General features: G+C 50.1%; 3 protein-coding genes across 3 annotated transcripts in view; 2 read left to right on the top strand and 1 right to left on the bottom strand.

The window, feature by feature from the left end:
- Positions 1-826, top strand: part of LOC137333851 (aldo-keto reductase family 1 member B1-like) — a 61856-nt gene extending 61030 nt beyond the window's left edge. Inside the window, exon 11 of the mRNA XM_067998240.1 lies at positions 627-826. Coding sequence (XP_067854341.1) covers positions 627-657 — 31 coding nt within the window. The 3' untranslated portion in view covers positions 658-826. The remainder of the gene's footprint in view (positions 1-626) is intronic.
- A 1051-nt stretch (positions 827-1877) lies between these two features.
- Positions 1878-4464, top strand: pdf (peptide deformylase, mitochondrial). Its single transcript, XM_067998243.1, is given in 4 exon segments — positions 1878-2310; positions 2312-2387; positions 2390-2602; positions 4199-4464. Coding segments are annotated over 4 exon segments (720 nt in total). The 5' UTR covers positions 1878-2037; the 3' UTR covers positions 4357-4464.
- Positions 4465-15336: 10872 nt separating this feature from the next.
- The window catches only part of LOC137333852 (vacuolar protein sorting-associated protein 4A), a 60124-nt gene continuing 51062 nt past the window's right edge, over positions 15337-24398 (bottom strand). The window contains exons 8-11 of the mRNA XM_067998242.1: positions 23316-23397; positions 22992-23211; positions 16534-16674; positions 15337-15836 (exon numbers count right to left, since the gene is read on the bottom strand). Of these exons, the coding sequence (XP_067854343.1) occupies positions 15735-15836; positions 16534-16674; positions 22992-23211; positions 23316-23397 (545 nt within the window). The 3' untranslated portion in view covers positions 15337-15734. The remainder of the gene's footprint in view (positions 15837-16533; positions 16675-22991; positions 23212-23315; positions 23398-24398) is intronic.

Genomic DNA, 24398 nt, shown 5'->3' with positions numbered 1-24398 from the left:
TGAACCTTTAAACCTTGGAATCCTGAAACTGACTTTATTTAAAAGGCACAGCAAAGCTTAAATGAAAATTCCCCTCTGGTCATCCCATTACAGGAAGGATATAAAATCAATGGAAAAGGTGCAGTGTAGATTCACTGGGTTGTAACCAGGAATGAGGGTTGACAATTATAGAGACTTGATTAGACTGGGTGGGATATTGAAGGGTACGGGGAGTGAGGGGAGAGTGGGATATTAAAGGGTACGGGGAGTGAGGGGGAGGGTGGGATATTAAAGGGTACGGGGAGTGAGGGGGAGGGTGGGATATTAAAGGGTACGGGGAGTGAGGGGGAGGGTGGGATATTAAAGGGTACGGGGAGTGAGGGGGAGGGTGGGATATTAAAGGGTACGGGGAGTGAGGGGGGAGAGTGGGATATTAAAGGGTACGGGGAGTGAGGGGGAGAGTGGGATATTAAAGGGTACGGGGAGTGAGGGGGAGGGTGGGATTAGACTGGGTGGGATATTGAAGGGTACGGGGAGTGAGGGGAGGTATTCCCATGATTCTTGCCAAGACTGAGTGGAGATTTCACTTCCGACCCTTACCTGGCGAATGAGATGAATTAATACAATGTTTTATTTGCTTCCTTCAGGCTGCAGGATCACCAGTTTTATCCATTTTAGAATTCCTGATGGCTGAGCTGCCCTTCGAACAACGTTCTCTGGGTTTAGGGTCACATTTGTTTAAAAACTATTGTTTGTGTGAAGAGGAGAGAATGGTGAGGGTTCCCTGCTGGGCCAGTTCCTGGTCCTGCCCTTTCAGAAGGGGTTTGGAGGTGTTTCTGTGTGTGAGGGGGGGGGGGGGGTGTGTGTGTGTGGGGGGGGGTGTGTGTGTGGGGGGGTGTGTGTGTGGGGGGGGGGGGTGTGTGTGGGGGGGGGTGTGTGTGTGGGGGGGTGTGTGTGTGTGGGGGTGTGTGTGTGTGGGGGGGGGGGGTGTGTGTGTGGGGGGGGGGGGGTGTGTGTGGGGGGTGTGTGTGTGTGGGGGTGTGTGTGTGTGGGGGGGGGGGGTGTGTGTGTGGGGGGGGGGGGGTGTGTGTGGGGGGGTGTGTGTGTGGGGGGGGGGGTGTGTGTGGGGGGGGGTGTGTGTGTGGGGGGGTGTGTGTGTGGGGGGGTGTGTGTGTGGGGGTGTGTGTGTGTGGGGGGGGGGGTGTGTGTGTGTGGGGGGGGGTGTGTGTGTGGGGGGGTGTGGGGGGGGGGTGTGGGTGGGGGTGTGTGTGTGTGGGGGGGGTGTGTGTGTGGGGGGGTGTGGGGGGGGGGTGTGTGTGTGGGGGGTGTGGGGGGGGGGTGTGTGTGGGGGGGGGGTGTGTGGGGGGGGGGGGGTGTGTGGGGGGGGGGGTGTGTGGGGGGGGGGGTGTGTGTGGGGGGGGGGGGGTGTGTGGGGGGGGGGGTGTGTGTGGGGGGGGGGGGGTGTGTGGGGGGGGGGTGTGTGTGGGGGGGGGAGGTTTGTTTCTGTGTTTTTGGGGGTTTGATTCTCAGTAATTTGATGATTTAATCTGGAAAATAAACTTTCAAAAATTGACAACAGTTTTGATTTAATCAACAGGCGGCCCTCGGTGGGCGGGGTTCGGCCGCAGGTCCCGCCCTCGGTGGGCGGGGTTTGGCCGCAGGTCCCGCCCCTCGGTGGGCGGGGTTCGGTCGCAGGTCCCGCCCCTCGGTGGGCGGGGTTCGGCCGCAGGTCCCGCCCCTCGGTGGGCGGGGTTCGGCCGCAGGTCCCGCCCCTCGGTGGGCGGGGTTTGGCCGCAGGTCCCGCCCCTCGGTGGGCGGGGTTCGGTCGCAGGTCCCGCCCCTCGGTGGGCGGGGTTCGGCCGCAGGTCCCGCCCCTCGGTGGGCGGGGTTCGGCCGCAGGTCCCGCCCCTCGGTGGGCGGGGTTCGGCCGCAGGTCCCGCCCCTCGGTGGGCGGGGTTCGGTCGCAGGTCCCGCCCCTCGGTGGGCGGGGTTCGGTCGCAGGCCCCGCCCTCGATCCCCGGCCTCACGTTTCTCTCTCCCCGGCTCCTGCGGCCCGCGATGTTCCCGGTGACCCGGTCGATCCTCCGCCTCCCGCGGTGTTTGAGCCGAAAGCTGCCGCCGAGTGCGGCCCAGGCCTCGGGCCTCAGGCTGGGCGGCGCCGCCAGACCCTACAGTGAGAAGCGGCGGAGTTACTGGCAGGCGGTGCGGCGGTGGGTCCGAGGCCCGGCGGCTCCTCCCTTCCCGCGGCCTTGCCTGGTCGGAGCCCCGGTGTTGCGCTCGGAGGCGGCGGCCGTGCCCCCGGCCCAGGTGGGCAGCCCCGAGGTGCAGCGGCTTGGTGGCGGCCCTGGTGCGGGCCATGCGGCGGGCCGGGGCGGTGGGTCTGAGCGCCCCGCAGCTCGGGGTCCCGCTCCGGTGCTGGTGGTGGAGGTGACCGAGCGGGTACTCGAGGCCGAGGCTCCGCCCGCCCGCCGGGCCCGGGAAATGGTCGCCGTCCCGCTCCGGGTCTTCATCAACCCGCGACTCCGGGTCCTGGACTCGCGGACCGTCCTGTGGCCCGAGGCCTGTCAGAGTCTCCCCGGCTTCGCCGCCTGTGTGGCCCGGCACCGCACCGTGGAAATTACAGGTTGGTCCCGGGATTTGTGCGGGGTTGGGGGGGGGTAAAGGGGCGGGGTTTGGGGGAAGGGGCGGGGTTCTGGGGGTAAAGGGGCGGGGTTGGGGAAGGGGCTGGGTTCTGGGGGTAAAGGGGCGGGGTTGGGGAAGGGGCTGGGTTCTGGGGGTAAAGGGGCGGGGTTTGGGGGAAGGGGCGGGTTCTGGGGGTAAAGGGGCGGGGTTGGGGAAGGGGCTGGGTTCTGGGGGTAAAGGGGCGGGGTTGGGGAAGGGGCTGGGTTCTGGGGGTAAAGGGCGGGGTTTGGGGGAAGGGGCGGGGTTCTGGGGTAAAGGGGCGGGGTTTGGGGAAGGGGCGGGGTTCTGGGCCGTGTTGCTGTGAGGGGCCGTGTAACAGGGTTTGGGGGGAGGGGCGGGGTTCTGGGGGTAAAGGGGCGGGGATCTGGGGGTAAATGGGGCGGGGTTTGGGGTGGGGCGGGGTTTGGGGGGAGGGGCGGGGATCTGTGGGGTAAATGGGGCGGGGTTTGGGGGAGGGGCGGGGTTGGGGTGGGGTTCTGGGGGTAAAGGGGCGGGGTTCTGGGCCGTGTTGCTGTGAGGGGCCATGTAACAGGGTTTGGGGGGAGGGGCGGGGTTCTGGGGGTAAAGGGCGGGGTTTGGGGGGAAGGGGCGGGGTTGGGGGAAGGGGCGGGGTTCTGGGCCGTGTTGCTGTGAGGGGCCATGTAACAGGGTTTGGGGGAGGGGCGGGGTTCTGGGGGTAAAGGGGCGGGGATCTGGGGGTAAATGGGGCGGGGTTTGGGGGAAGGGGCGGGGTTTGGGGGAGGGGCGGGGTTCTGGGGGTAAAGGGGCGGGGTTTGGGGGAAGGGGCGGGGTTGGGGGAAGGGGCGGGGTTCTGGGCCGTGTTGCTGTGAGGGGCCATGTAACAGGGTTTGGGGGGAGGGGCGGGGTTCTGGGGGTAAAGGGGCGGGGATCTGGGGGTAAATGGGGCGGGGGTTTGGGGGAAGGGGCGGGGTTTGGGGGAAGGGGCGGGGTTCTGGGGGTAAAGGGGCGGGGTTTGGGGGAAGGGGCGGGTTCTGGGGGTAAAGGGGCGGGGTTTGGGGGAAGGGGAGGGGTGGGGTTCTGGGGGTAAAGGGGCGGGGTTTGGGGGGAAGGGGAGGGGTTTGGGGGAGGGGCGGGGTTGGGGGGAGGGGGCGGGGTTCTGTGGGGTAAATGGGGCGGGGTTTGGGGTGGGGCGGGGTTTGGGGGAAGGGGTGGGGTTTGGGGGGAGGGGTGGGGTTCTGGGGGTAAAGGGGCGGGGTTCTGGGCCGTGTTGCTGTGAGGGGCCGTGTAACAGGGTTTGGGGGGAGGGGCGGGGTTCTGGGGGTAAAGGGGCGGGGTTTGGGGGGAGGGGCGGGGTTGGGGGGAGGGGCGGGGTTCGGGGGAGGGGCGGGGTTCTGGGGAGGGGCGGGGTTTGGGGGAAGGGGCGGGGTTCTGGGGGAGGGGCGGGGTTTGGGGGAAGGGGCGGGGTTCTGGGCCGTGTTGCTGTGAGGGGCCGTGTAACGGGGTTCGGGGGGTTCGGGGGTGACCGGGCCTGGCGCTGTTTCCGGGCTGTAATCCCACTTTCTCTCTCTCTCTCCAGGCCTGAATGAGCTCGGGGAGACGGTCACCTGGGAGGCCACGGGCTGGGCTGCTCGAATTATCCAGCATGAAATGGACCATTTAAACGGACAACTTTACATCGATAAAATGGATAGTAAAACATTTGTGAACATTAACTGGATGGAAGAAAATGAATAAGTTGCAGGCGGAGGAGGTCGCAGAGCGCAGAATGGCCCCGGCAATTACTGCCATTCACTGCTGATTGTAAAAGTCAGGACACATTAAAGCCTCTTCGTGCAATGGAAATATTACACTCGCTGCAAGCAACGGTGGCAAGTGTTTGTTGGGGTGCAGGCGACACGGACAAGGCACAAGGCCGGGTCTGCTAGTTGAGGAAAGTGTTGCTGAATGAAGCTCAGTGCGTTGATTATTCCATCGCACTCTTGACTTCAGCCTTGTAAGATTGTGGGGTCACCCTGATCCAGATCCCCAGAAAAAATAACACCGAGCCAGAGGAGATATTGGGATGGGGGTGACTCAAAGCTTGGTCAAAAAGGTAGGTTTTAAGGAGGGAAGAAAAGTGGGAGGTTTTGGGAGGGAATTCCCAAAGTTTGGGCCTAGACGGCTAAAGGGACAGCTGCCAATGGTGAGCCGAAAGGAGTGAGATGCATCAGAGGCCAGAGTTGGAGGTACAGAGATCTCGAGGGGTTGCAGGACTGGAGAAGATGACGGGGATTGGGACGGGTAAGGCCACGGAGGGACTGGAACTCAAAAATGAGAATTTTACAATGAAATTGTAAAATTCAGCCCATCGTGTCTGTGCAGGCGCTTTGCTGGCACAATCCGAAACTGATCCCACTTTCCTGTCTCCCAAGAGCCCTGAATCCTATATCTTCCATCTGCTTCATTTATCCAATTTTCCCGTAATAAATGCATTGGTCTCTGCCTCGACCACTCCCTGTGGTAAGGTATTCCAAGCTCCAACCTGCTGCATAAAGAAATTTCTCCTAACGTCTCTCTTTAACGACAATGTTAAATTGAGGGCAAATTAGAATCATAGAAAGATTACAGCACGGAAGGAGGCCGTTCGGCCCATCGAGTCCTTGCGGGCTCTATGCAAGAGCAATCCAGCTCATCCCACTCCCCCGCCCTTTCCCCGTAGTCCTGCAAACTTTTTTCCTTTCAAGTAGCTTATCCAGTTCCCTTTTGAAGGCTATGATTGAATCTGCCTCCACCACCCCCTCAGGCAGTGCATTCCAGATCCTACCAATTCGCTGTGTAAAAAAAGTTTTTCCTAATGTCGCCTTTGGTTGTTTTGCGAATCACCTTAAATCTATGTCCTCTGGTTCTTGACCCTTCCGCCAATGGGAACAGTTTCTCTCTGTCTACTCTGTCTAGACCCTTCATTTTGAACACCTCTATCAAATCACCTCGCAACCGTCTCTGTTCCAAGGAGAACAACCCCAGATTCTCCAGTCTATCCACGTAGCTAAAGTCCCTCATCCCTGGAATAGGAACATAGGAACAGGAGTAGGCCATTCAGCCCCTCATGCCTGCTCCACCATTTGATAAGATCATGGCTGATCTGTGATCTAACTCCATATACCTGCCTTTGGCCCATATCCCTTAATACCTTTGGTTGCCAAAAAGCTATCTATCTCAGATTTAAATTAGCAATTGAGCTAGTATCAATTGCCGTTTGCGGAAGAGAGTTCCAAACTTCTACCACCCTTTGTGTGTAGAAATGTTTTTCTTTTCTCACTCCTGAAAGGTCTGGCTCTAATTTTTAGACTGTGCCCCCCACACCTAGAATCCCCAACCAGCGGAAATAGTTTCTCTCTATCCACCCTATCTGTTCCCCTTAATATCTTATAAACTTCGATCAGATCACCCCTTAACCTTCGAAACTCCAGAGAATACAACCCAAATTTGTGTAATCTCTCCTCGTAACTTAACCCTTGAAGTCCGGGTATCATTCTAGTAAACCTACGCTGCACTCCCTCCAAGGCCATTATGTCCTTCCGAAGGTGCGGTGCCCAGAACTGCTCACAGTACTCCAGGTGCGGTCTAACCAGGGTTTTGTATAGCTGCAGCATAACTTCTGCCCCCTTGTACTCTAGTCCTCTAGATATAAAGGCCAACATTCCATTAGCCTTATTGATTATTTTCTGCAACTGTTCATGACACTTCAATGATCCATGTACCTGAACCCCCAAGTCCCTTTGGACATCCACTGTTTTTAGCTTTTTACCATTTAGAAAGTACCCTGTTCTATCCTTTTTTGATCCAAAGTGGATGATCTCACATTTGTCTACATTGAATTCCATTTGCCACAGTTTTGCCCATTCACCTAATCTATCAATATCCCTTTGTAATTTCATGTTTTCATCTCCACTGCTTACAATGCCACCAATCTTTGTGTCATCGGCAAACTTAGATATGAGACTTTCTATGCCTTTATCTAAGTCGTTAATAAATATTGTGAATAATTGAGGCCCCAAGACAGATCCCTGCGGGACTCCACTAATCACATCCTGCCAATGTGAGTACCTACCCATTATCCCTACTCTCTGTCGCCTTTCGCTCAGCCAACTTCCTAACCAAGTCCACACTTTTCCTTGAATCCATGGGCTTCTATCTTAGCTAACAATCTCTTATGTGGGACCTTATCAAATGCCTTCTGGAAGTCCATATAAATAACATCCATTGACATTCTCCTGTCCACTACTTTAGTCACCTCTTCAAAACATTCAATCAGGTTTGTCAGGCACGACCTACCTTTCACAAATCCATGCTGGCTCTCTCTGATTAACTGAAAATTCTCACGGTGTTCAGTCATTCTATCCTTAATTATTGACTCCAGCATTTTCCCCACAACAGATGTTAGGCTAACTGATCTATAATTCCCTGGTTTCCCTCTGTGTGTAGAAATGTTTTCTTTTCTCACTCCTGAAAGGTCTGGCTCTAATTAATCAGAGTGACGTGCAATTTTCCAATCTAGAGGGACAGTTCCTGAATCTAGAGAACTTTGAAAGATTATAGTTAGGGCATCTGCAATGTGCTCACCAACTTCCTTTAAAACCCTGGGATGGAAACTATCTGGCCCTGGGGATTTGTCACTCTTTAATGCTATTATTTTCTTCATTACTGTTGCTTTACTTATGTTAATTTTATTGAGTCCCTGTCCCCGATTCAATATTAGTTTTCTTGGGATTTCCGGCATGCTATCCTCTTTTTCTACTGTAAATACTGATGCAAAGTAATCGTTCAACATGTCCGCCATTTCCCCATTGTCAATGACAATATCCCCACTTTCAGTTTTTAAGGGGCCAACACTGCTCCTGACCACCCTCTTTTTTCTAATATAACTATAAAAGTTCTTCGTATTGGTTTTGATATCCCTTGCAAGTTTCTTTTCATACTCTCTTTTTGTAGCTCTTACTATCTGTTTTGTGACCCTTTGTTGATCTTTGTATCTTTCCCATTCGCAGGATCTGTGCCATTTTTTGCCTTTTTGTATGCCCTTTCCTTATGTCTTATACTGTCCCTTACCTCTTTAGTTGTCCATGGCTGTTTTTTTTTGGCAAGTAGAGTTCTTGCCCCTCAGGGGTATAAACCGATTCTGTATCACGTTAAATGTTTCTTTAAACATTTCCCACTGATCATCAGTCGTTTTACCCATTAACAGATTTGCCCAGTTTACTGTGGACAGTCTCTGTCTCATCCCATTGAAGTCACCCTTACCCAAGTCTAGAATCTTAGCAGCTGACTCACTTTTTTCCCTTTCAAACACTACATTGAACTCGATCATGTTATGATCGCTATTGGATAGATGTTCACGCACAGTTAAGCCGTTAACTAAATCTGGTTCATTACTCATTACTAAATCTAGTATGGCTTGCCCCCTTGTTGCCTCTAGGACATACTGCTGTAGAAAACTATCCCGGACACACTCAAGAAATTCACTACCTTTCTGACAGTTGCTAGTCTGCTTTTCCCAATCTATGTGAAGGTTAAAGTCCCCCATTAAGACCACTATGCCTTTCTTACACGCTTGTCTAATCTCTGCATTTATACAATCTAGCACTTCAGAGCTGCTGCCAGGGGTCCTATACACAACTCCCACTATAGTCTTAGATCCTTTCCTATTTCTCAATTCAACCCATAAGGTCTCTGTTGGCTGCTTACCTCTCGTTATATCCTCCTTTATCATTGAATTGATTTCATCTCTAATCACTAAGGCTACTCCTCCCCCTCTTCCATTTTCCCTGTCTCTCCTGTAGGCCTTATAACCTGGTATATTTAGTTCCCAATCCTGACCATCCTGCAGCCATGTCTCAGTAATAGCCATCATGTCATACCCTCCAATTTGAATTTGAACCTGTCGTTCATTTAATTTATTCCTTATTCTCCGTGCGTTTGTATATGGAACTCTTAGTTGGGCCACACACCCTAGCCTGACCTTCAGCTTTGATGCTGGGTTAATTGCTTTACGCCTTCTAGTTTTCACTTTATCTGTCGTGCCTAAAGTACACTTTCTTTCTGCTGCCCTACGCTTTTCCCTTTCACTTGTTCTTGAACAACTGTTTGTACTATTTGTATTGTAAATTTCCCCTGGGTCTTCCCCTCTCTTGCTGCTCTCAACTTTACTCCCTTCTGACTCCCCACTCAGGTTCCCATCCCCCTGCCACTCTAGTTTAAACCTTCCCCAACAGCACTAGCAAACACCCCTGCGAGGACATTGGTCCCGGTCCTGCTCGGGTGTAACCCGTCCTGCTTGTACAGGTCCCACCTTCCCCAGAACCGGTCCCAATGTCCCAGGAATCTAAATCCCTCCCTCCTACACCATCCCTGCAGCCACGCAGTCATCCTGTCTATTCTCCTGTTCCTATACTCACTAGCACGTGGCACCGGTAGTAATCCTGAGATCACTACCTTTAAAAAGCAGGACTTCAATTTATCTCCTAACTCCTTAAATTCACCTTGCAGGACCTCATCCCTTTTTTTTTACCTATGTCGTTGGTACCGATATGGACCACGACTACTGGCTGTTCACCCTCCCCCTCCAGAATGCCCTGCAGCCGCTCCGTGACATCCTTGACCCTAGCACCAGGAAGGCAACGTACCATCCTGGAGTCACGTTTGCGGCCACAGAAACGCCTATCTATTCCCCTTACAATTGAATCCCCTATCACTATAGCCCTGCCACTCTTCTTCCTCCCCTCCTGTGTAGTAGAACCACCCGTGGTGCCATAAATTTGGCTCTTGCTGCTTTCCCCTGATAAGCCATCTCCCCCTAACAGTATCCAAATCTCCTCTGTACCCTCTCTAAGGCTTTCACATCTTTTCTAAAGTGCGGTGCCCAGAACTGGACACACTACTCCAGTTGTGGCCGAACCAGTGTTTTATAAAGGTTCATCATGACTTCTATACTTTTGTACTCTATGCCTCTACTTATAAAGTCCAGGATACCGTATGCTTTTTTAACTGCTTTCTGAACCTTCAATGATTTGTGCACATAATACCCCAGATCTCTCTGTTCCTCTACCCCTTTTAGAGTTGTGCCCTCTAGTTTATATTGCCTCTCCTTGTTCTTCCTACCGAAATGTATCACTTTTTCTGCGTTAAATTTCATCTGCCAGGTGTCCGCCCATTCCACCAGTCTGTCTATATCCTCTTGAAGTCTATCACTATCCTCCTCACTGTTTACTACCCTTCCAAGTTTTGTCACATCTGCAAATTTGAGATTGTGCCCTGTACACCCAAGTCCAAGTCATTAATGTATATCAAGAAAAGCAATGGTCCCAGCACTGACCACTGGGGAACACCACTGTACACCTCCCTCCAGTCCGAAAAACAACCGTTCACCACTACTCTCTGTTTCCCGTCCCTTACCCAATATGTAATGCTTTCCTTTATTCGCCGAGGCATAGAATATAAAAGCAGGGAGGTTATCCTGCAACTGTATAAAACACAAGTTAGGCCACAGCTTGAGTACTGCGCACAGTTCTGGTCACCACATTACAGGAAGGATGTAATTGCACTAGAGAGAGTACAGAGGAGATTTACGAGGATGTTGCCAGAACTGGAGAATTTTAGCTATGGGAAAAGATTGGATAGGCTGGGGTTGTTTTCTTTGGAACAAAGGAGGCTGAGGGGAGATTTAATTGACTTATATGAAATGGCCTAGATGGAGTGGCTAGGAAGAATCTATTTCCTTAGTGGAGAGGTCAGAAACCAGAGGGCATAGATTTAAAGCAATTGGTACAAGGATTCGAGGGGAGCGGAGGAGAAATTTTTTCACTGAGGGTGGTGGGGGGTTCTGTTTTGAAATCCTGCAGCGGGGTGGTATTCTCTGCGCGGTTTGTATTCCGGGTCCGGGTGGGTATTCTCTGCGCGGTTTGTATTCCGGGTCCGGGGTGGGTATTCTCTGCGCGGTTTGTATTCCGGGTCCGGGGTGGTATTCTCTGCGCGGTTTGTATTCCGGGTCCGGGGTGGGTATTCTCTGCGCGGTTTGTATTCTGGGTCCGGGTGGGTATTCTCTGCGCGGTTTGTATTCCGGGTCCGGGGTGGGTATTCTCTGCGCGGTTTGTATTCCGGGTCCGGGTGGGTATTCTCTGCGCGGTTTGTATTCCGGGTCCGGGTGGGTATTCTCTGCCCGGTTTGTATGGTCCGGGTGGGTATTCTCTGCCCGGGTGGTATTCTTTGCCGGCGAAGCACTGATTCGTTATTGGGGGGTGGCAATTACCAGCTTTCCTGAGCATGGGGTCTGGAGTCACTGTTGAAGATTCCTAGGACTGCTCCCACCAGTTGTGCATCACTGCCCCCCACATCTGGTTTGTGTATCCGACCAATAGGGCACACCCAGGGAAAGTGATGGAGGAATAAAAACAAAATGTTGGAAACACTGAGCCGGTCAGGCAGCAGCTGTGGAGAGAGGTCGTCCAACTGAAACATTAACTCTGTTTCTCTCTCCACAGACGCTGCCTGACCTGCTGAGTATTTCCAGCATTTTCTGTTTTTATTTCAGCTTTCCAGCATCCACAGTATTTTGCTTTTGATAAGGTGATGGAGGAGTCTGGGATGTTGGCCGATATATGAATCTCTGAGTGGGACAGCTCTCCCAAAGTAAGCAGCACAGTATTGAACAGTGAAGTGTCCTCAATCGCTGGTCTGTATCAGTTAGTAACTGAGCATCTCCGTACTGGTTGCCTAGCACAGCCCATAGCTGTTGTCAGTCTGATACACAGTTGAGATAATTATCACACAGAGACACTGTGAATTCACACAAACTCCTCCCTGTGCAAGTGGTGATGCTGAGAAACTGCACTATTTAGTAAAAATGTTTCACAGAAAGCAATGGAATGTTAGCCTTTATAACTAGAGGGCTAGAATATAAAGGGAAGTTTTGCTACAGCTTTCCAAAGCCCTGGTTAGAGCACATCTGGAGTGCTATGTACAGTTCTGGGCACATCTTAGAAAGGATATATTGGCCTTGGAAGGCATGCAGTGCAGATTCACCAGAATGTTACCAGGGCTCCAAGGGTTAAATTATGAGCTGATTACATAAACTGTATTCCCTGGAATATAGAATGTTAAGGGGTGATTTGATTGAGGTGAGAACATAAGAAATAGGAGCAGGAGTAGGCCATTCGGCCCCTCGAGCCTGCTCCGTTATTCAATCAGATCATGGCTGATCTTCGACCTCAACTCCACTTTCCCGCCCGATCCCCATATTGATTCCCCTATAGTCCAAAAATCTATTGATCTCAGCCTTGAATATACTCAACGACTCAGCATCCACAGCCCTCTGGGGTAGAGAATTCCAAAGATTCACAACCCTCTGAGTGAAGAAATTCCTCCTTATCTCAGTCCTAAATGGCCAACCCCTTATCCTGAGACTGTGCCCCCTAGTTCTAGACTCTCCAGCCAGAGGAAACAACCTCTCAGCATCTACCCTGTCAAGCCCCCTCAATCTTATATGTTTCAATGAGATCACCTCTCATTGTTCTAAATTCCAGACAGTATAGGCCCATTCTATTCAATCTCTCCTCATAGGACAACCCTCTCTTCCCAGGAATTAATCTAGTGAACCTTTGTTGCACCACCTCTAAGGCAAGTATATCCTTCCTTAGGTAAGGAGACCAAAACTCTACACAGTACTCCAGGTGAGGTCTCTGTACAACTGCAGTAAGACTTCCTTACTCTTGTATTCCAAACCCCTTGCAATAAAGGCCAACATGCCACTTACCTTCCTAATTGCTTGCTGTACCTGCATACTAACTTTCTGTATTTCTTCTACAAGGACACACAAGTCTCTTTTAGGATTTAGGTTTTTAGGATTTTGAAAGGAATTGATGGGGTAGATAAGAGAGAAACTTTTTCCGCAGGTGGGGGAGTTTAGGATGAGGGTACATAACCTTAAAATCAGAGCCAGGCCGTCCAGTAGAAAAGTGAGGAAACACTTCTTGACACAGAGGATGGTAGAAGTGTGGAACTCTCTCCCACAAAAAGCAGTCAATGCTCGCTCAATTAATCATTGTAAATCCAAGATAGATAGATTTTTGCTAGCCCAAGATATTAAGGGATATGGAGCCAAGGCGGGTGGGTGGAGTTCGGTCATAGATCGGCCATGACCTCACTAAATGGCAGAACAGGTTCAAGGGGTTGAATGGCCTCCTGTTCCTATTACTGAACCATTTTGGGGCATTCATTTGATTCAAGTAATTTGCAGCTAAAACCAAGAAAAGTTTCTTGTGGCCACAAATAGCAGCAGATACAGTAAATGAGGGATTACACCTGAGCTGTTAACTGCCTCTTCTCTTTACAGATACTGACACACCTGTTGTGTAAGTTTCAAAACAGAATTGTTTTTATTCCTGTTTTCTTTTGATCACCAGCGACCAGCTCAGGTAAATGCACTTTAAGGCCAACGACCTTGAGCAAAGTGTCATGTCAGAGAATCTTACAGCACAGGAGGTGGTCAATCAGCCCACTGAACCTGTGCTGGCTCTTTGAAGGAGCAATCCAATTAATCCCACTCGCCCTGCTCTTTCTCCATAGGCCTGAAAATTATTCCCCTTCAAGTATTTATCTAATTTCCTTTTGAATGTTACTATTGAATCTGCTTCTACCGCCCTTTCAGGCAGTGAGTTCCAGACCCCCATCACCCTCTGGGTGAAAAATTTTTTCCTCAGCTCCCCTCTAATCCCTCTACCAATTACTTTAAATCTATGCCCCCTGGTTTTTGACCCCTCCGCTAAGGGAAATAGGTCCTCCCTTTCCAGTCTATCTGGTCCAGTCATAATTTTATACACCTCAATTAAATCTCCTTTGTTCCAAAGAAAACCCAGCCTATCCAATCTTTCCTCATTGCTAAAATTTTCCAGCCCTGGCAACATCCTCATAAATCTCCTCTGTACCCTCTCTAGTGCAATTACATATTTTCTGTAATGTGGTGACCAGAACTGTACACATTACTCAAGCTTTCACCTAATGAGTGTTTTATACAGTTCCAGCATAACCTCCCTGCTCTCATATTCTGTGCCTCAGCTAATAAAGGAAAGTATCCCGTATGCCTTTTTAACCACCTTATCTACCTGTACTGCTACCTTCAGGAATGTGTGGACATGCACTCCAAGGTCCCTCTGTTCCTCTCATCTCAGGGTCATCTTCCTGGTCATCACTCCCCTCCTCAAAAAACCCACCCTTGACCCCTCTCTGTCCTTGCAAATTACCGCCCCATCTCCAACCTCCCTTTCCTCTCCAAAGTCCTTGAACATGTTGTCGCTTCCCAAATCCGTGCCCATCCTTCCCGCAACCACGTTTTCACCCCTGCCACAGTACTGAATCGGCCATTATCAAAGTCACGAATAACATCCTGTGTGACTGTGACCGTGGTAAACTCTCCCTCCTCATCCTTCTCCACCTGTCTGCAGCCTTTGACACGGTTGACCACACCATCTTCCTCCAACGCCTCTCCTCCGCTGTCCAGCTGGGTGGGACTGGGCTCGCCGGGTTCCATTCTTATTTATCCAGTCGTAGCCAGAGAATCTCCTGCAATGGCTTCTCTTCCCACTCCCGCACCGTTACCTCAGGAGCCCCCCCCCCCACAAGGATCTATCCTTGACCCCCTCTTATTTCTCATCTACAGGCTGCCCCTCGGCGACATCATCCGAAAACACGTCACATTCCACATGTACACCGACGACACGCAGCTCTACCTCACCACCACATCTCTCGACCCCTTCATTGTCTCGTTTGTTACACTGCTTGTCCGACATCCAGTACTGGATGAGCAAAAATGGCCTCCAACTAAATGTCAAGACCGAAGCCATTGTCTTTGGTCCCCGCCACAAACTCCATCCCTCTCCCTGGCCACTGTCTGAGGCTGAACCAGACCGTTCGCAACCTTGGCGTCCTATTTGACCCTAAGATGAGCTTCCGACCTCATATCCACTCCATCAACTGGACCGCCTACTTCCACCTCCATAACATCACCCGTCTCTGCCCCTGCCTCAGCTCATCTGCTGCTGAAACCCTCATCCGTGCCTTTGTTACCTCCAGACTGGACTATTCCAGTGCTCTCCTGGCCGGCCTCCCATCTTCCACCCTCCATAAACTTGAGCTCATCCAAAACTCTGCTGCCCGCATCCTAACTCGCATCAAGTCCCGTTCTCCCATCACCCCCTGTGCTCGCTGACCTACATTGGCTCCCGGTCCGGGAATGCCTCGATTTTAAAATTCTCATCCTTGTGTTCCAATCCTTCCATGGCCCTCGTCCCTCCCTATCTCTGTAACCTCCTCCAGCCCTACAACCCTCTGAGATCTCAGCGATTCTCCAATTCTGGCCTCTTGCACATCTCCTCCAACCTTCCAGCAGTCAGTGAAATAGTTTCATCAATAGTTCAGACTCCTACAGAACATCTCCTGTCCACCCAGATATTAACATTCAATCTGAAATGGCCATAGTCTTGGCTGTGAGTCTGACCCGGGTTTAACATAATTAACTCTTTAACTGCTGAATGAAAACATCCTCTTCCTCCTCACTCCCTGGGTCAGAGAACAGCCAATAACACCAGCCCTCAAAACTCCCCTTTCTCAGTAAGTGAACAGCAGAACTCTGCCTGATGAAAAACAAAATATTGGAAGCCGGCAGGAATAAAGATCCGTGAAACATTTACTGTGAACAGGGATCAGCGAGATCGGTGTTTTATTTTAAGGCTCTCAATCAGTGAATAAAAGGAAACCTCAGAAACTCAGAGTGGGAAAGAGGTGGGTCCCACGAGGGCATCTCTCTGAACTCTGGAGGAGTGGGAAGGTCATGCTGGGATATTTCTGCCTGAAACCTGTTTACTAAATGGACATCACAAAGTCTTCAGCAAAACAAGAAACAAAATGCAGCGTTTTTAAATAGGCAAAATAAGTGGCAGCTCTCAGAGAGTCGACCCCTTTGCAGATCCGGTGGCAATTCCACCTCCAGTTAGTTTCACCCGCAGCTCCGGGACCGGCAATTCGTGGTTTCATGAGTAGGAATCAACTGGAAGATTAAGGAGTTAACGAGAAGCTGCCGACGCTCAGCCTTCCTGCCCAAAGTCTTCTGTGAACTTCTTCACCTTGTGAAGATCCTCGGCATTGACAGTGGGCCTGGTTGTTGCCTGGGAGCGAAGCATATCAGACTGCACAAAGAAGCACAACAGTTCAGGGGGTTAGGACCAGGAGCAAGAGGAAGCTTACCCTGATCTCTCAATCAATGGCATTGGTCCGTTAACAGAAAATGAAGACCTGAGTCGCCCGCGCCGGGCTCCAGGCTCCCCCAGGGCCCAGGCAACCCCAGGCTGTGTTGTCACAGGCGGCAGTGAAAGAACAGAGAGGCCTCAGGCTGCTCTTAGCTGTAGTTGGTGCTCGGAGCAGGCGTCGGACGTCCAGTAGAACATGGACAGATTAGGAAGATGGGGAGGGATGGAAAATGCAAAAATAGATTTGTTTCCTTTTGATTTGAATATTCTGTGTTACAGCCCGAGGTAGGAGATCAGCAGAAACTCTCAAATCTGAACAAGAGAGCAGGAAAACAATCCTTCAACCCACACAGGACAGCACACAGCCCAGGTGCGGGGGGCAGAAGGGCACAGGTATGCCTGGCATAGGGTCACTCTCTACCTTGACACCAGTCAGATGCAAAGCAAAATTCTTGCCCCATTTTTCAAAAGCATTATCCCAATAAAGTCTCGCTTTGCTGCTCAGCTCACTACAAAAGTTCCAACTGAATGAGGCAGAGTCAGTTCCTCGGTTTGGCCTCAATACTTATTCCAACCCCCTCTCTGCATTACCAGCTGACGGCTACGTGACTGAGGAGTAAGGAAAGGCAGGTTTTACCATGCAAACCACAGGCTCCAGCAGCTTATCACTAGGAACATCCACCCAGGTCATCTCGATGGCAGCCGGGTCTCCCGGGGAACAGGGAGTCAAAAGGTCGTCCACTATGACATTTGGATTTGTCCTGGATGGGCCTCGAATCTAATGAGGAAGAGATTAGACAGTTAAAGCTCCATCGCCCGGTGCAACCAACAACAAAGGATTTCAATCAATTCTGAATGAGTGTGAGAGAAACTGTGTCAGCACTGCTGTCTCACTCAGATCTCAGCAGTTACGCTCAAACAGATTTGGTGGGTTTTATAGCCAGGAGCATTGAATACAGAAACAAGGAAGTGATTTTGAATTTGTAAAAAAACATTGATTAGGCTGAGGAGTACTGCATGCAGTATGAGGCATTCAGGAGAGAAGCCAGGGCCATGGGTAGGGCACAAAGAAGATTCACTGGAATAGGATCAGGAAAAGACGTTATAATTCTGAAGACTCAAAAAATTGGGGCCTTTTTCAGTAGAAGAGAAAATATTTCATACGTCCCATCATTCTTATGCTGATCCTCAGTGTGCCCTCGTCTCCGTTACAGCTGGAACAATCTTTCACTCTTCACCCGCTCGAAGCGAATGGAGGTTCTCAAAATAATGGAAGGCTTCGAAAGGGTCAAGCGTGAAAGATTGTTCCAGCTGTAACGGAGACGAGGGCACACTGAGGATCAGCATAAGAATGATGGGACGTATGAAATATTTTCAGACAGAGATGATCAGAGTGTTTTATCACAAGGGGCTACTGAGGCAGAGATTGCAACATCATTTAAAAGGGACTGGTGAGTATTTGAAAAAGAGGAATATAAAAGGATCTGGGAAAATGGGGTTAGAGCAAGGGGGCCTGGGGGGGACCACCGGGGGGGGGGGGGGACGGACCGCCGACACCGGGGCCCCGGGGGGGGGGGGGGGGGACCGCCGACACCGGGGCCCCGGGGGGGGGGGGGGGGGGGACCGCCGACACCGGGGCCCCGGGGGGGGGGGGGGGGGGACCGCCGACACCGGGGCCCCGGGGGGGGGGGGGGACCGCCGACACCGGGGCCCCGGGGGGGGGGGGGGGGGGACCGCCGACACCGGGGCCCCGGGGGGGGGGGGGGGGGGGGGGGGACCGCCGACACCGGGGCCCCGGGGGGGGGGGGGGACCGCCGACACCGGGGCCCCGGGGGGGGGGGACCGCCGACACCGGGGCCCCGGGGGGGGGGGGGACCGCCGACACCGGGGCCCCGGGGGGGGGACCGCCGACACCGGGGCCCGGCACAAAAGCTCTGTGACCTTCTTCTAAATACCCATGCTCGACCAATCAGCAACCCCAGACAGACAGGAAGTATCGTTATATTTTAAAATGTTACATTTTTGTTCAATATCCTGTGATTATGGCCATTTAATTATATTATAACTGAGTCACAGTAATGAGGGACAACAAAGAGAAAGAGGCAAATGCAGTCAGTCACCCAGAGAATTAAATCCATTTCAGGCATGGGGCGGAGAGAAAAAGTTTTTTTAAAAAATCATTCTTTGGGATGTGGGCAGCGCAGCAAGCCTGGCATTTATGGCCCATTTGACCCACTGCAGTCCGTGATGAAGGTGCTCCAACGGTGCTGTGAGGGAGGGAGTTCCAGGAATATGACCCAGCGACGATGTTACCCTTTGGCCTGAGCCCTATCAGTTAAAGACTGATTCAAAAATTCTAACAGAGTTTATTAAACAGGAAAAGTTGTAACAGATTTGCTCTGGTTCAATACCTGACTCCTCTGGTGCAGCATAATGTTCAGCAGACAAATGGGCCTTTGGACTCAGCAAATTTTTGTAGGTGTTTTTCTCCACGAGTCACCCAGTCTAAACCCACCCTCCCCCTCACTCCCCATACCCTTTAATATCCCACTCAGTCTAAACCCACCCTCCCCCTTACTCCCCATACCCTTTAATATCCCACTCAGTCTAAATCCACTCTCCCCCTCACTCCGCGTACCCTTTAATATCCCACCCAATCTAATCCCACTCTCCTGCTCATTCCCCATGCCCTTTAACATTCCTCATTTTGAAGAACCTACCTAATGATCTACTCATGGAGGCAGAGGGGATGGCTGAGGTACTAAGTGAGTACTTTGCATCTGTCTTTACCAAGGAAGATGCTGCCAGAGTCTCGATATAGCTGAGATACTGGATGGGCTAAAAATTGATGAAGACGACGTACTTGAAAGGCTAGCTATACTTAAAGTAGATAAGTCACCTGGACCGGATGGGATGCACCCAAGGTTGCTGAGGAATTAAGGGTGGAAATTGCGGAGGTGCTGGCCATAATCTTCCAAACATCCTTAGATACGGGGGTGGTGCTGGAGGACTGGAGAATTGCAAATGTTACACCCTTGTTCAAAAAAGGGTGTAAGGATAAACCCAGCAACTACAGGCCAGTCAGTTTAACCTCAGTGGTGGGGAAACTTTTAGAAATGATAAACGGGGACAGAATTAAGTCACTTGGACGAGCATGGATTGATTAGGGAAAGCCAGCACTGATTTGTTAAAGGCAAATTGTGTTTAACCAACTTGATAGAGCTTTTTGATGAGGTAACAGAGTGGGTTGATGAGGGCAATGCAGTTGATGTGGTGTATATGGATTTTCAAAAAGCATTTGATAAAGTGCCACATGGTAGCTTGCTATTAAGATTGCGGCCCATGGATTAAAGAGGGCAGTAGCAACATGGATACAGAATTGGCTAAATGACAGGAAAGAGAGAGTAGTGGTGAACGGTTGTTTTTCGGACTGGAGGGAGGTGTACAGTGGTGTTCCCCAGGGGTCAGTGCTGGGACCACTGCTTTTCTTGATATATATTAATGACTTGGACTTGGGTGTACAGGGCACAATTTCAAAATTTGCAGATGACACAAAACTTGAAAGGGTAGTAAACAGTGAGGAGGATAGTGATAGACTTCAAGAGGATATAGACAGGTTGGTGGCATGGGCAGACACATGGCAGATGAAATTTAACGCGGAAAAATGTGAGGTAATGCATTTCGGCAGGAAAAATGAGGAGAGGCAATATAAGCTAGAGGGCACAATTCTAAAAGCGGTAGAGGAACAGAGAGATCGGGGGGTATAGGTGCACAAATCGTTGAAGGTGGCAGGGCAGGTTGAGAAAGCGGTTAAAAAAGCATACGGGATCCTGGGCTTTATAAATAGAGGCATAGAGTACAAAAGCAAGGAAGTTATGATGAACCTTTATAAAACACTGGTTCGGCCACAACTGGAGTAGTGTGTCCAGTTCTGGGCACCGCACTTTAGGAAAGATGTGAAGGCCTTAGAGAAGGTGCAGAAGCGATTTACTAGAATGATTCCAGGGATGAGGGACTTTAGTTACGTGGATAGACTGGAGAAGCTGGGATTGTTCTCCTTGGAACAGAGACGGTTGCGAGGAGATTTGATCGAGGTATTCAAAATCACGAAGGGTCTGGACAGAGTAGATAGAGAGAAACTGTTCCCATTGGCAGAAGGTCAAGAACCAGAGGACATAGATTTAAGGTGATTGGCAAAAGAACCAAAGGTGACATGAGGAAAAACATTTTTACACAGCGAGTGGTTAGGATCTGGAATGCACTGCCCGAGGGGGTGGTGGAGGCAGATTTAATCATGGCCTTCAAAAGGGAACAGGATAAGTACTTGAAACGAAAATATGTGCAGGGCTACGGGGATAGGGCGGGGGAGTGGGACTAGCTGGATTGCTCGTGCATAGAGCCGGTATGGACTCAATGGGCCGAATGGCCTCCTTCCGTGCTGTAACCTTTCTACGATTCTATGAATTCCCTTTTTAAAAATTATAGACTCTGCTTTAACAACAGTCTGTGGCAGAGAATTCCGATTCTAACCCCCTCTGTGATTCTTTTTCTGATTATTTTAAGTTTGTGCCATTCATTATCATCTCACTGACCAGAGGAAATAATCACTCATTATTCACCTTATGTTAACCCCTCAATCATGAAGATCCTGATCAGACTGCCCCTCAATCTTCTCAGCTCTAGAAACAAAGTCCTAACTTCTCCAGTCTCTTTATAATTGTAACCCTCATCCCTGGTGTCATCCCAGTGAATCTGCATTGCATCTTTTCCATTGTTTTTGTATCCTTCCTGTAATGGGAATATCCAGAACTGCACATAATACTGCACCTGTGGCCTAACCAAGTTCCTGTACATGTCCAAACAACCTCCTTGCTTTTGTATTCTCTGCCTCTAGATACAAAGCCATGGATTCTTTGACTTTTTATGGTCTTATCTGTTTGTGCCGCCACCTTTAATGACCTGTGTATCTGCACCAAGGTCCCTCTGCTCCTCTATTCCATTTAAAATCTTACCATTTAATTTCAAAATCTATCACTTCACATTTTTCTACGTTGTTTAACTTAAACCTGCAGCTCCTGCCAGCCCCTGGGAGCACAGATGACAGATGTTACTTCTTGATAAAGGCTGGTGTGAGCTGGTGCAATGTAGTTAGAAAGACATGAAAAGGGCAAGGTTAGAAAATGCAGCGGAAGGAAGAGATCTAGAAAGAGATCTACTGCAGCAAAGCATCGCTGTGCTTTCTGTGAATACGTTGCTTTAACCCTCAATAAACTTGTAAGTGTTTGACTCGTGTGTCTAGAACCCTCATTTCCGATACAAAGAAATAGTACTGGTAAAGGAAGATATAGTTGAGATACTGGATGGGCTAAAAATTGATAAAGAGGAGGTACTAGAAAGGCTGGCTGTACTTAAAGTAGATAAGTCACCGGCCTGGGTGGGATGCATCCTAAGTTGCTGAGGGAAGGGTGGAAATTGCGGAGGTACTGGCCATAATCTCCCAAACATCCTTAGATACGGGGCTGGTGCCAGAGGACTGGAGAATTGCAAATGTTACATCCTTGTCAAAAAAGGGTGTAAGGATAAACCCAGCAACTACAGGCCAGTCAGTTTAACCTCAGTGGTGGGGAAACTTTTAGAAACGATAATCCGGAACAGAATTAACAGTCACTTGGACGCGGTTGGATTGATCAGGGAAAGACAGCACAGATTTGTTAAAGGCAAATCGTGTTTAACTAACTGGATAGAGTTTTTTTGATGAGGTAACAGAGAGGGTCGATGAGGGCAATGCAGTTGATGTGGTGTATATGGACTTTCAAAAGGCGTTTGATAAAGTGCTGCATGGCTTGTCATCAAATTTGTGGCCCATGGAATAAAGGGATCAGTAGCAGCATGGATACAGAATTGGCTAAGTGACAGGAAAGAGAGAGTAGTGGTGAACGGTTGTTTTTCGGACTGGAGGGAGGTGTACAGTGGTGTTCCCCAGGGTTCAGTGCTGGGACCACTGCTTTTCTTGATATATATTAATGACTTGGACTTGGGTGTACAGGACACAATTTCAAAATTTGCAGATGTCACAAAACTTGGAAGGGTAGTGAACAGTGAGGAGGATAGTGATAGACTTCAAGAGGATATAGACAGGCTGGTGGCATGGGCGGACACGTGGCAGATGAAATTTAACGCAGAAAATTGCAAAGTGATACATTTTGGTAGGAGAGGTAATATAAATTAGAGGTCACAACTCTAAAAGGGGGAGAGGACCAGAGAGATCTGGGGGTAAATGTGCACAAATCGTTGAAGGTGGCAGGGCAGGTTGAGAAAGCATACGGGATCCTGGGCTTTATAAATAGAGACAGAATACAAAAGTATGGAAGTCATGATGAACCTTTATAAAACACTGGTTGGGCCACAATTGGAATATTATGTCTAGTTCTGGGCACCGCACTTTAGGAAAGATATGAAGGCCTTAGAGAGGATGTAGAAGAGATTTACTGGAATGATTCCAGGGATGAGGGACTTTAGTTATGTGGGTAGACTGGAGAAGCTGGGGTTGTTCTCCTTGGAACAGAGACGGTTGCGAGGAGATTTGATAGAGGTGTTCAAAATCATGAAGGGTCTAGACAGAGTAGATAGAGAGAAACTGTTCCCATTGGCGGAAGGGTCATGAACTAGAGGACATAGATTTAAGGTGATTGGCAAAAGAAGCAAAGGTGACATGAGCTGCCCGAGGGGGTGGTGGAGGCAGATTCAATCACGGCCTTCAAAAGGGAACTGGATAAGTACTTGAAAGGAAAAAAATTTGCAGGGCCACGGGAATGGGACTAGCTGGATTGTTCTTGCATAGAGCCGGCATGGACTCGATGGGCCGAATGGCCTCCTTCTGTGCTGTTATGATTCTATGAGGACAAGGACTGCAGCCTCTATCCCTAAATCAAATTTGCTACACCCCCATTTGGTGTCAGCAGGAGATTTCGATGTTACTTCCTCAAATCCTAAGTCCAGACTATCAGCACCATGTTTAAGGTCCAAGTACAAGGCTGAACCAATGGGATATTTATCCTAAACGGAGATTATGACTCCTGAACACTGACTATTTACCCTTTTAAAATGGGTTGCCGATTGCACTTTCCGGACTGGCTGCATTAACGCATCGCGTACAATGATACAGATGTCTGCGCCAGAATATCCCTCTGTTTTCCTGCCAAGTTCCCTGAAGTCAGCCTCTGACAGGCAGTGAGGGGTCGTGCCCAGGTGCAGTTTAAACATGTGGACTCGGGCTGGCTCCTCTGGTAATGGGATGTAAATCCGTTTCTCAAACCTTAACAAAAACAAACAGACCAATAAAGGAGCTTTTAAACGCTTTCACGTAATGAATGAAACAATCTGCAATATTCTGTATCAAATACCAAGTCGAAGCCTCACCTCCTCCTAATGGCAGAATCCAGCACCCAGGGAATATTCGTCGCTCCCAGAACCAAGATTCCATCGCTACTATTCCCAACACCTGAAGTTGGGGAAATGAATAATTTTTGAATTAGACACAAAGAGGATTCTGGAACCCCGAATACACAGTAATCAGCTTAGTTTTTATTCCGGACAGTTCCTTTTCTTATGGATTATGATGTGCAGAAATGCAAATAATAACTACAAGTGCAGCTGAATGACTGGGACACTTGGAAAAGCTGATCCCAGACCCACTCGCTCCAAGAGAACTGGCAACTGGAGCACTTTGGGGGAAAGAGATCCTCTCGCCTCAAACACAAGGGGAGCCACAGCCAAGACCCATTCCTCTCTCTGTATACTCGCCACTCACCAATTCTACCGCTTACACTGCCTCAGCTGCCCAGACTACTGCCCCATCCATTGTCCTCAGCTCATTTCACCTGCATTGCTTGGTGTACTTTCCCACCCACCAGCAGATGCAACCTGCTTTCCAATTAGCACAATATTCACTCTCACTCCAGCTGACTCAGTCAGTTCCAGTTAGGACACAAAATCTATTTCCTAAATCTCAAACCCTAATTTCACCTGAGCCCTGGGTTTGAACCTGGTAGGGACCGCTGGCATGAAAATCTCTTCTCTTGACTGACTGCAAGGATTTAACCCAGTTCCCAGGGCAAGCAGACTCATACCGCAAAACTGCTCCTGATTCAGCACAAATAGTCTATCTCACTCAGAGAACATAATGACAGCAAGAGTGCAAATGGGCATGTTGTACTAGTGCACATTATTTGTTGTTGTTGAGGGAGCTTTACTATGTGTCTGATTTGTGCCATGATTGAGCTGAGAGTGTTTGATGAGTCAGTATAGAGTAGGGGCAGCCAACTACTGTCTTGGGAACTGCATGTGGCTCTTCCATGGCTGAAGTGAAGCTCTTTGAGTGCTGTGTTTAGTTGCCATACACACAATATCGGGTACAAGCCAGCATGATCTGAAGTGCAAACCATGTATGAAGTGCACACATCAGTGTGGGGCACAGATGTGCAGTGCTCCACTTGACCAAAT

Source organism: Heptranchias perlo, chromosome 16, assembly GCF_035084215.1.
Source record: "Heptranchias perlo isolate sHepPer1 chromosome 16, sHepPer1.hap1, whole genome shotgun sequence".
Classification (NCBI taxonomy): domain Eukaryota; kingdom Metazoa; phylum Chordata; class Chondrichthyes; order Hexanchiformes; family Hexanchidae; genus Heptranchias; species Heptranchias perlo.
Note: the sequence above shows the minus strand (reverse complement) of the source record. Positions and strands in the feature narration are given on the sequence as shown.